Raw genomic sequence first — 12,500 nt, 5'->3', positions numbered from 1 at the left:
ATCCTGTCAGGTCATTCAGCATGCTCTACTCCAGAGTCTCTCTCTTTCTCTCTATCTCTCTCTCTCTCTCTCTCTATCTCTCTCTCTCACACACACACACAGCACAGACTGTCCATAAATAAACAGGCAAACATTCAAACTCAAACACAAAAAAAACAATATCAACACTGTTTCCGGTTCTGTTTAAGGTCAAGGTGCTGTTGTCTTCTTAGCACAGTATTCAATACATTTATGCTGCACAACCGATGATTCTTGCACACTGAACTTGATGAGCTCAATTGCAGTGGTGAACCATTACCAGTGATCTTCCAAATGGTTAAAATGCACAGTGTTTCTGGTGAATGCATTTATAAAGTTCTCCTGAGATTTTTCTTCTGGTGGACAAATCTCCCCTCCATGCATGCACACACACACACACACTCAGGCCATGTGCGTTCTTCATTACATACAGTTTCTCTTTCTAAGGAAATGGACACACACAAACACACATAGAGAGACAGAGTAGAAGTATTAAGTATATATACTCTTTTGATCCCGTGAGGGAAATTTGGTCTCTGCATTTATCCCAATCCGTAAATTAGTGACACACACACAGCACACAGTGAACAGTGAACACACAGTGAGGTGAAGCACACACTAATCCGGCGCAGTGAGCTGCCTGCTACAGCAGGGCTTGGGGAGCAGTGAGGGGTTAGGTGCCTTGCTCAAGGGCACTTCAGCCGTGCCTACTGGTCGGGGTTCGAACCGGCAACCCTCCGGTTACAGGTCCGAAGTGCTAACCAGTAGGCCACGGCTTCCCCAAGAGAGAGAGAGCGAAAGAGAGAGAGAGAAAAAGAGACAGAAAGAGAGCGAGAGAGAGAGAGAGAAAGATGCATACGATATGATATAAACCATATGAATCGGACAATAGAACTGACACTATAGGTGTGTACACACTAACACCCCCCGCCCACACACACACACACACAGACCATGTGCGTTCTTCATCACATACAGTTTCATACAGTGTTTCTTTCTAAGGAAATGGATTGCGAACACACACAAAAACACATAGAGAGACAGAGAAAGAGAGAGAGATGCATATGCAGTCATATGATATAAAGCATATGAATCGGACAAAAGAATGGATGCTATAGGTGTGTACACACCAGACAGAAACAGCAGACAAATTTACCACTGCATCCCCACACACACACACACACACACATCAGTGCACTTTTCTCATGTGTCACATGGGGATTAAGGCTGTCAAAATAAATTCCAATTAGTTTTTATTTTCTTTGAGGAGAAAGGGAGCTGGCACGTGGCCAGCGATCATAATCCTCCTCCCAGAAAAGTGTCACACTCAGACGTGATTGCAGCGATACGCTCTGCAGACCTGACAGGTAACACCACATGACACACTTAGCTCTGCAGACCTGTAACACTACATGACACACTTATCTCTGAAGACCTAGTGTGTGTTTATCTGGTGTGTAAATAAGCAACATTAAAAGAGGATGTCTGCATGCTTTGTACAACTAAAGTTCATAATTTGTGTGTGTCATGGTGAAAGGAGAACCAAAGACCATCTCAGACACCTCCCTTAGCAGTGTTTTGATTATCAGTGCTGATTACACACACCACAGACATGCACACACACTGCCCATTTGTGAGTGAGCTCTGAAGGTGCTTTAGTAATACTATAAACAGCTGAGAACAGGATGGATGAAGAAGCAGTTTATGATGATGTTGTGGATGCTGAGATTTCCAAACCAGCCAGCACTGCTGAGGGGACGGGTGAATATGTCAACATGAGATCCAGCAGGTGGCCAGAAAAGCCTATTACATCCAATACTTCTTGATTAAATAAAGCTACAATTGTGCATGCTGTGCTATTGTTTCAAGAGTTTATCTGAATAGTATTCCTTTACCATTGCAATGGTCTTGTAAAATATATACCATAAAATGCATACAGTACATTAGATCTTATATGTAAGATTGCATAAGCAAAGATTATGAATAATATAATAAACTTGCTAAGAATATGACATTTTGAGAAATTGAATGCATCTGTACATAGTTACACCTTGTTTACAGTTACAGTTATACTCTGTGTCTGTCATCTGGACTTTGAAGTACAGAAATAAATATGGCTCATCTCTTCCAAAACCCTAGTCTGAGGCTAGCCAAGTCTGCCAAGCCATGAGAACAGATCTGTTGATCATCGAGAGTGTAGAGGAACAAGTAATACTGAGAAAGATGGAGGCGTGTTTGTGTGTGTGTGTGTGTGTGTGTGTGTGTGTGTGTCTGTGTGTGTGTGTGTGTGTGTGTGTGTGTGTGTGTGTGTGTGTGTGTGTGTGTGTGTGTGTGTATGTGTGTGCGTGTGTGTGTATGTGTGTGCGTGTGTGTGCAGTGACGCTGGTAGATAATTTGGGCCCTATGACAGACAATAATTCTGGCCCCCGATATATATAGTATTGTCAGTGCTGGGCCCTTAGAAACTCCCCCCATCCCCCCTAGTGGGGCCCCTGTGTGTTAACATGTCACTCATGTTACATGTTAACAGGGAAATCTCTGAACACCCCCCAAGTGTTAGGACTCCCAACTGGGCCCAAGGGAGATGGGGGAGAGTGCATGTGTGTGTGTGCGTGTGTGTGTGTGTGTGTGTGTGTGTTTGTGTGTGCATGTGCGTGTGTGTGTGTGTGTGTGTGTGTGTGTGTGTGTGTGTGTGTGTGTGTGTGTGTGTGTGTGTGTGTAATCCATGTATCTGATCTTTATTGGTCCTGACTTTGTTGTCTAACTACTACAGGTGTACATTAATGGGCTGGGGAGATTGGGTTAGATTGGACTACAAAGCAGTGGGATGAACTGGACGTGGGTGAATGGTAGACCACTCCACAGGGTCAGTTAGATATTCATCAGCAATGGTTATAATATGGCTTCAACAACACTGTAGGACTAGTTATTACACTTGACTGACAGCCAAAACAGTTTTACTAATGTTGCATATTTACATTTTCATTTCAGGCCCGTGTTCTGGGGACCTGGACAGCCAATATGGAGAACTGTGTTATCAGCCCAAAATGCCGAATACCCCTCCTCCAATGACTCCATGACTATCCATGCAATGATTATTTTAACCCCATTTGTGAAAAATCAGCTAACTAATACAGGAAGAAATTACTGTCCCACATTCTACTGTATTGTATAATAAAGGTGAGATATTGAATGTTGATTTAAAATAAATGAATCATTACATAACATTTGTTAATTTCTATTATTTAGGCGCTGGCTATGGCACACACAATTACCTTTATTTTCTGTTATTGTTTAAGAGATCTTTTTATGTTGTTACATGTAACACACATACTTATCAGACTGAAACTATATACTATTTCATTCCATTGCACTCTCATGCACTCTTGTGTTTGTAAAAGTAGTTATGCTGTCTGGTGTTTGTAAAAGTAGTTATAATCTCTGGTGTTTGTAAAAGTAGTTATGTTGTCTTGTGTACGTGTGTGCTTCTAGGGAGAGAGTGCTTAGTAGAAATCACACTCATATTGTCCTATAGTGATTGTGTGAAGAATGTGTGTGTGTCTGTAAGAGACAGTAATTATGGGAGATCACTCATATTGTCCCATAGCGATTGTGTGAAGAGTGTGCTGCTAACATGTGGCTGTGTGTGCATGAGTCTGATGGTTTGCATTTGTGTAATCTGACACCTGTGAATATTTATGTGGATGAACGGAACACAGGCACACTCAGTGCATATCCACTGTTCACGTTGGGAGACTGAATCTTAGAGTGTTGCTCCTGTGTCCTAAATCTCTACTGAACATCATATCATACTCTGGTGGGCGAGAGGCCCTGAGCAACCACCTTACATCAATTATTATGGAACAGTAGTAATATGTACAATCTAATCAAAATATGAGCATATCATTACTGCATGAGTGTGTGTGCGTGTGTGTGTGCACACGCATATCCGGTGTATGTGTGTATGCTTATCCGGTGGGTGTGCATGCATATCCGGTGTGTGTGCATATCTGGTGTGTAATGAGTCGTATTAAAAGAACCTGTAACTGACATGTCATCATCTTTGTATGTTTCAAAGGAAAGGGAAACCAAATATAAATATATAAAAGGCCACCAGGTACCTACTAAAGCTTGTAGACCTGAGACAGACGTTTTCATGTCAAGAGCTCTTTCCTGTGTCTGTATGCAAGTGTAGCAGGGCGGAGGTAGATGTTCGTATGTAAATAGTAGACTACGCCACCTGCGAGGGTTAGGCCCTCCCAGGAACTAATTTAGAAACCTTTTGGTCAGTTTAGACCCCATTGGGCTCACATTGGGTTGTGGAACAACACTTGAGACTGGAGACATGGTTCTACAAAGATGATAATTATAATTTATTGACAAATTACATACACTACAACAAACATCCAACCACAGGACAATTCACATGGTACACACAGGAACCAGCTGCACTCAGCTATTGCTGAAGGCCCTATAGGTCTAGAGTTACCATAACCTGGACAAGGAGCAGGGCTGTGGGCTTACCACGACCGACAGACAGACAGACTCACTTTGGTTTTGGTTGGTGACAAGCTCGAAGTAGACATATACACACAATAAACAAACATTGGGACAAGGGCTAATTCTGCCAATCGCCCCAAACAGTAAAATCAAAGGACTACACAACACACTCTGGAGGAGTAGGAACACAGTACAAGTATAAGACACAACAGTACTATAAAACCAGCAGCAGGAAACAGGGCGACAGCATCGGGTGGCGTGGGAGCAGCAAGCTTGAAGCTTGGTCAACCACAAGTTCTGGGTTCGCCGAAGTAGAGTTGTCCCCTGCGTGTGGAGGAGGGGCACGGCCACAGCTCTACACTGACAAACGAGCAGGGAATTAGGGACGCTAGCAGACAATGGGGCACAAACAAAACATTAACAAACACTCGGGGTGAGGTTGCCTACCTGAATTGGATAGGAGGCTGCCTTACAGTAAGCAGAGGCTTGAATCAGAGCAAATTACTCACTGCTGAACCACGAGACAAACATACTACAACGCAAAAGAAGGAGAGTAGATGTAGCGCAAATAATGTGCTGAAGTCACATCATACAGATTTAAATAATCTCTTACCTCAGAATTGTTCCTCAAACACCCAACAGGACAGCACTAGCCCAAACACCCAACAGGACAGCACTAGCCCAAACACCCAACAGGACAGCACCAGCCCAAACACCCAACAGGACAGCACTAGCCCAAACAGCCAACAGGACAGCACTAGCCCAAACAGGACAGCACTAGCCCAAACACCCAACAGGACAGCACTAGCCCAAACAGCCAACAGGACAGCACTAGCCCAAACAGGACAGCACTAGCCCAAACACCCAACAGGACAGCACTAGCCCAAACACCCAACAGGACAGCACCAGCCCAAACAGCCTGCTGCTCCCACACCACTACCACAAATTAGGTGGAGAATTGGGAGACATGCAGTCAGCTGCCTTGATATAAGGTGGCAGGTGCCACCTGGTAATTAGCAAGATGGTCTTCAGCTAATCAACAATTAAGACGAAAAAAGGGGCGGAGACCTATCCTGCTACACAAGAAATGTCATATATGTGTCCCTTAGTATGCTACTCTGAGGTTAAAGGAGAATTCCGGTGTGATATTGACCTAAAGTGTGTTGAAACATGATACATGAGTGTGAACGTATGTCTCATAGCCCATCTTGGCTTGTCCCCTGCACTCCAAAATCTGGCGCTAGTTAGCCGATGCTACCAACAGCTTTTTCAATAGTGGCAAAGATAATGAATGCGTAGCAAGATGGGTCGTCCTAGTTCATGTCTATGAGGGCAAAGTGGAGTTCAGTCAGAGACGGGCTCTGGTTCAGTTCCCGCCTGCACAGGGGCGTGTCACTGACGTATGACTTACGCTTGAACGCCTCGGTTCCACGCCAGACAAGCCGGAGTACAAAATAAACTTGGTGTACACCTTCATTAATGTTGATTTTCTCTCAACTGGAGGGTCATACTATCACGACATTCTACTGAAATATGGAGGAGGGTTTGGAGATCATGATACCATGTCCGAAATGTGCATCCATTGCTCAGAAAAATAAGGCTTGGACAAATTCTGGGAAATTCTTGGATTCTGCCATGGACCTCAATGTTAAAAAGAGAGCCTGATCACTGCATAAATGTGCGGGGGCGTGTACTGCTACCCTATTTGCATAAATTTCCAGGAACAGGAAATGGCCTCTCATGAAGTATCGTAATCAACCATCTTTGATAGTGGTGCTTCGGCATCGGGCTAGCCATGCAAATAAATCACTGTTTTACACCATTTACGAGGCTCAATGTATCTCCACACTTCATTGGTAGACTTCCGAGGGCCCTGACATTTAAAACGAGACATTGAGAACTTTGAAAAAGCACTGGTAGTTTACTTACAAGACGATTTATACAGACAGTATCTTCACGAAGTTTAGCGTTTGCAGCCATCTTGAATTTAGTCACGATAAGTCGAGCGACGAGTAAGAATGAACAGGTATGATAAGGGATCAGATTCCAAAAATAATTCCGTGGAAATGCATGGATTCCAGTCACTGCTACTGGAAGAAACTGGAATCCATGCATTTCCACTGAATTATTTTTGGAATCTGATCCCTTATCATACCTGTTCATTCTTACTCGTCGCTCGACTTATCGTGACTAAATTCAAGATGGCTACAAACGCTAAACTTCGTGAAGATACTGTCTGCATAAATCGTCTTGTAAGTAAACTACCAGTGCTTTTTCAAAGTTCTCAATGTCTCGTTTTAAATGTCAGGGCCCTAGGAAGTCTACCAATGAAGTGTGGAGATACATTGAGCCTCGTAAATGGTGTAAAACAGTGATTTATTTGCATGGCTAGCCCGATGCCGAAGCACCACCATTGAAAAAGCTGTTGGTAGCATCGGATAACTAGCGCCAGATTTTGGAGTGCAGGGGGCAAGCCAAGATGGGCTATGAGACATACGTTCACACTCGGTATCATGTTTCAACACACTTTAGGTCAATATCACACCGGAATTCTCCTTTAACTCAAGCAATGAGGTTAAACAGAACAGCAGATCTGGTGACCATCGAAAGTGAAGAGGAACGAGTAATACTGAGAAAGATGGAGGCGTGGTTACATGAATATGTGTGTGTGTGTGTGTGTGTGTGTGTGTGTGTGTGTGTGTGTGTGTCAGTAATACATGTGTCTGATCTTTATTGGACCTGACTTTGTTGTCTGACTATACTACAGGTTTACATTAATGGGCTGGCGAGATTTGGTTGGATTGGACTACAAAGACATACGGTCTGGACGTGGGTGAATGGTAGAGCACTCTCCAGAGGGTCAGTTAAAAAATCATCAGCAATGGTTATAATGGCTTCAACAATACTGTAGGACTATCAGTTATTAGACTTGACTAATAGCTGAACGCTTTGCTATATGCTGCATTGAAAATTCCTTTCAATTTCAATTTCAGGCCCGTGTTCTGGGAACCTGGACAGCCCAACAGCAACACAGAGAATTGTGTTCTGTCCAGCCCAAACGTGGAGGACCCCACCTCCAACTGGCATGACTATCCATGCTCCTCTACGTTTTACCCCATTTGTGAAAAATCAGCTAACTAATTCAGGAAGAAATTACTGTCCCACATTCTAAGGCAAGATAATGAATGTTGATTTAAAAGACATGAATAGGGCCCCAGCCGTGGTGCGGCTGGCTGGGGCGCCTGCACCATACGCCGGCGACCCGGGTTCGATTCCCGCCCCGTGGTCTTTTCCGGATCCCACCCCGACTCTCTCTCCAACTCGCTTCCTGTCATTCTCTACTGTCCTGTAAATTAAAGGCATAAAAGGCCAAAAAAATATATAAAAAAATAAAATAAAAAAATAAAAGACATGAATAGCCCTCTGTGGACTAAATCATTACATAACATTTGTTATTGTTTAGGCACTGGCTATATGGAACACACAATTACCTTTAGCCTCTGTTATTGCTTAAAGGTGCAGTCAGGAATTTTAAGTAGTTATGTTGTCTTGTGTTTGTAAAAGTAGTTATGTTGTATTGTGTTTGTAAAAGTAGTTATGTTGTCTGGTGTTTGTAAAAGTAGTTATGTTGTATTGTGTTTGTAAAAGTAGTTATGTTGTCTGGTGTTTGTAAACGTTTAGGTTGTCTGGTGTTTGTAAAAGTTTATGTTGTCTGGTGTTTGTAAAAGTAGTTATGTTGTCTGGTGTTTGTAAAAGTAGTATGCATCACCCTGAAGTCTCCTTTTGCAATGCAGCTTGAATGTAAGTTGCTACTACTGTTTAGCGCAGCCATATTTGATTTCAAAGCTATAGCATCATCCACTCTCGTCGCTGATTGGCCCTACTTTTATGGGGTCTGATGGAAATGTTATGTTGTTCCAGAGACTAGTACCTCCCTGAAAGGAGATCTAGGTGGGTGTGGCCAGGCTACTGTCACTCGTGCCTTATTGCTTAATTGTTAAGGTCAAGATCCAATAAATGGATCTTTTAATAATAACTCTTGCATTGTACATCCAACTTCACTCAATACTGCACTCACTTGTATCTGCCTGATGAACAGTTCTGGAGATATCCAGAGAAATGTTGTGCTATATAGAGGTAGGGAGAGAGATGTGTTCTGTAGGTGTACAGGAGATGTAAAGAGTGTAAGTGTGTGTAAGCTGTAGTGCACTAGGCTCATTAGTTGTTTGCAATACTCTACGGACAGAGAGATGGTGGACTGCTGTTGAGAGCCAGGAACAGGCCACAAATTGGTAACAGCAACGGAAACTGTGTGTGTGTGTGTGGGTCACACTACATGGCACACTTAGCTCTGAAGACCTGTAACACTACATGACACACTTAGCAGACACATGATATGGGGGGCATGGGAACTAGGATTACTTTAATGGTAGAAAAAATAGTACAGAACACAAGTTTCCAGGGATTGTACAACACTACTGTCTTTATACAAAAACAAATACTCCACCGGGGTGTTAAGGAGAAGCAAACATTCTATCTCTCTCTCTCTCTCTTTCTCACACACACACACACACACACACACACACACACACACACATAGGGGTGTTCACACAGGCACATACATTCACACAGACATTATGCAGACACATCTAAATACAGTCACAAACCCACAGCAAATATGATACTGCATACATAAATAAATATAGACATGAAGTATATACAGGAATTATTACATAAATGCATAGCAACAGATATTTTCTACAGTAAATTAAGCACATATAAAACTTTTTTTTCCATTTCGATAAGTGATTTCAAAAGTGGGAGGGGCCACGCAGGGTAAGTTGCCATGCCAACAGATCACTGGGAGGGTTGGGGTGGGGGATGTCAAAATCATGCACAACCATTGGACAACTACATCAAGTCAGCCGCTTTTTCACTCCGCCCTGACGAGCGCTCTGCTGCATGCAACGCCTGGTCTTCAAGATGTCCTCTGCACAGCGTCTGGTCAAGGGACAAGAGTCAGCTAAGTGCTGTTCAGTTTCCACACTAACTCAATGGTGGTGGTGATGGAAGGGGTGGGGGGCACGCACACACACACACACACACACACACACACACACGCACACACACGCACACACACGCACACACACACACACACACACACATGTTAAATGTATTGGGGGGAAGGGGGGGGGGGGGGGGGTTAGTATTCCATCACAAGCATATCACACATTAGATTCAAATTTTCCAAAACTCTTGTTTTACACCAATCATGTCCAAAGTCCAGTTGTGTTGGAGAGCACTGGAGGTTTTCCAGAGTTAAAGAGGGGAGAGTGTTTGGGTGGGTGGGTGGATGGGGTGAAGAGATCCTGTGGACCAGAGCGATGCACCACTCCTCCGCCTCCCAGCTTCACTCTCCTCCGTCCATCCTTCCCTCCACTTTGCTGTCGTTGAGGTTCTTGGTGGTCACTCTCTCCTGCTGTCCCATCGGTGGCAGAGATCCGCTTCCTCTGGCCTGGAGGGCTGTCCGGCGCCTCTGAGCTCAGTGGCGCTCCACCAGCGCCTTGGCATGGTGCTTCTTCAGACGCAGACCTGACCAACAAGACAAAAGATGAGCATGAGCATGAGTGTAACTATCTATAAATATCTATGTAAGTATCTATGACACCTGTCTCCTATAAAGGAACACAATTATTTTAGTAACACTGCTGTTGATCATAATGATTATTTTAGTGATCGCATTGCTATTGGTCATAATGATTATTTTGGTGATAATACTGCTATTGATCATAATGAAGGTGAGGATAATAACGGTGGGGTTGCTTGCTATTGCCGTTTGCTTACGGTAAGGCTGCACTCTTCTGGGCGTGTTGGGCGTCTGGAAGGTCCTGAGGGTGGCCGGTCCCTCCCCGGTGGCCGTCAGCACTTGGACCTCCAGCCGGTAGAGAGACGCTGGCTGCAGCCCCGACACCAGCAGGAGCCTGTGGTCCTGCAGAGAAACAGACAGAGAGAGAGAGAGAGAAGTATAGAGGTTTAACGCTTGTTTATTAAACGGCTACATTGTCACATTATTAAAACACATTAAACAGTAGAGAAGAGGCAGAGAGAGAGAGAATGTTTTAATACTCAGTTAGCATTTAACTCTTTCAGAGTTGAAGAGAGAGAACAGATCAGATCAGAGAGGTTTAGACAGACACAGATATCCCTGTCCATGAATATAATACACAGACCAGCACAGCTATCACTTTCAATGTAGTTATAACATATAACGCACAGACAGACACAGCTATCACTATCCATGTAGTTATAACATATAACGTACAGACAGGCACAGCTATCACTATCCATGTAGTTATAACATATAACGTACAGACAGGCACAGCTATCACTATGCAGTTATAGGATATAATGAACCAGTGGAGCTGTCACTGTTAATACAGATATAGTAGCCTGGAAGCCCCGCCTTAAACATTTGACACGCCTCTATGAAAACTTGAGAAGTGTGCGGACCAATCCAATCGTCCGGGCGGGCTTTATAAAATGATGGACAGATGAGCAACAGTGCCTATTCATTCACGTGACCTGAGTGCGCTTGGGTAGATTTTGTGTACAGCATAAAGCTTGTCACTAGGCGTTTATATCGCTATCATGGCTGTCGCACAAGGTATTGACACTGTAATCATTTTAAAAAAGGAACAGAAAACAGCATTTGTCGAGAAGAAGGATGTGTCGGCCGTTCTCACTACAAGATCATAGACTGTATAAAGAAGTACATGATTCATGGTAGGCTATTTCATTGCTCTGATTGGTTAGGTCTATCCAATTGTGTTTAGAGGCATTTTCCCCGTATCGATTGAAAAACGCCCCATAATCACATTCCAACGCCCCGATTCCAGACTCCAGATTCTGAATAGAATTTTGAATATGGCTACATCAGACTACAGATAGGATATAATGGCCAAACCAGCACAGCTAGCGCTGTAAGAGACTTACTGGGGGCAGGATCTGCGACTGAGACACCAGGCTGTTGGGCAGGCCGTTCTTGCGGCCCTCACCCATCATCTCCGTCCACGTGACCTGGAAGCCGGTGACCGGCGGAGGCGGGCGGGTCGGAGCCACGCTCCAGGAGAAGAGCGCCGTCACGTTCCCCTGCTGGACGGAGAACGAGGCCGTCAGGTTCTCAGCCCGAGCGGACGTCTTAGGGAGAGACAGACCCACTGGAATAATGAAAAGGATAGAAATAGCAAGGGAATGAGATCAATAATACACACCAAATGTATTTTTAAAAAGTCACATATAAGTGTTTAAAGAGCCACAGCTTATCTAATTCTGTCTGACAGCATTGAGGAAAGAAGGCTCTCAACTGATTTAACTGAAACGATTCAAAGCTGATTAAAAGTGCTTCAGGCTGAGTCCAGCTGACTTACTTATGTCTCCAGGGCAGGGGATATGTTTGGAGCTCTTGGCACGGAGAGTGGCACAGGAAGGGGTGTAGAAGCTGGTGCTCTCGGCCTGGGCACGGCCCTTGGTGCCCGCGGGATGGATGGTCACTGTGTACTTACACGAGAACAGCAGGTTGGGCAGACTGGCAAAATTCTCCTGCAAGAAGGAAAAACTTGTTTTTTAGAGCGTACCTTACAAGCACACAGCACCACCATATCATGACTATCGGTGCTGATGGGGATGGCAACCATGGTTACCTCGGTGTTGATCTTCTCAGTGGTTCTGGTCTGGTTATGGCTGCAGACCTCAGGAGTCCACTGGACACGGTAGCGCCCCACGGAGGTATCTATGGGAATAGCAGCAACAGACTTCAGCTTCTACATTCTCATCCATGACAGTTAGTGCATCACCACACACAGCTTTACCCAACACAGTTAGTGCATCATCACCACAAACAGCTTTACCCAACACAGTTAGTGCATCACCACACACAGCTTTACCCAACACAGTTAGTGCATCACCACACACAGCTTTACCCA

General features: G+C 44.2%; 1 protein-coding gene and 2 long non-coding RNA genes across 4 annotated transcripts in view; 1 reads left to right on the top strand and 2 right to left on the bottom strand.

The window, feature by feature from the left end:
- LOC121698916 overlaps positions 1 to 5,225 on the bottom strand; it is a 14,009-nt gene extending 8,784 nt beyond the window's left edge. The window contains exon 1 of the long non-coding RNA XR_006026891.1: positions 5,132 to 5,225. This is a non-coding gene — a long non-coding RNA (uncharacterized LOC121698916). The remainder of the gene's footprint in view (positions 1 to 5,131) is intronic.
- A 1,875-nt stretch (positions 5,226 to 7,100) lies between these two features.
- On the top strand, positions 7,101 to 7,720 carry LOC121698915. Its single transcript, XR_006026890.1, has 3 exons — positions 7,101 to 7,141; positions 7,286 to 7,377; positions 7,512 to 7,720. It is a non-coding gene; the product is annotated as an uncharacterized LOC121698915 (long non-coding RNA).
- A 1,195-nt stretch (positions 7,721 to 8,915) lies between these two features.
- Positions 8,916 to 12,500, bottom strand: part of anos1a (anosmin 1a) — a 21,406-nt gene continuing 17,821 nt past the window's right edge. For both annotated transcript variants that reach the window (XM_042081426.1, XM_042081429.1), the window contains exons 10-14: positions 12,219 to 12,307; positions 11,946 to 12,117; positions 11,512 to 11,735; positions 10,363 to 10,507; positions 8,916 to 10,110 (exon numbers count right to left, since the gene is read on the bottom strand). In XM_042081426.1, coding sequence (XP_041937360.1) covers positions 10,061 to 10,110; positions 10,363 to 10,507; positions 11,512 to 11,735; positions 11,946 to 12,117; positions 12,219 to 12,307 — 680 coding nt within the window. In that variant the 3' untranslated portion in view covers positions 8,916 to 10,060. The remainder of the gene's footprint in view (positions 10,111 to 10,362; positions 10,508 to 11,511; positions 11,736 to 11,945; positions 12,118 to 12,218; positions 12,308 to 12,500) is intronic.

The sequence above is a fragment of the Alosa sapidissima genome, chromosome 23, assembly GCF_018492685.1.
Source record: "Alosa sapidissima isolate fAloSap1 chromosome 23, fAloSap1.pri, whole genome shotgun sequence".
In the NCBI taxonomy this organism is placed as follows: Eukaryota; Metazoa; Chordata; class Actinopteri; order Clupeiformes; family Clupeidae; genus Alosa; species Alosa sapidissima.
This window is presented reverse-complemented; position numbering and strand designations above follow the sequence as displayed.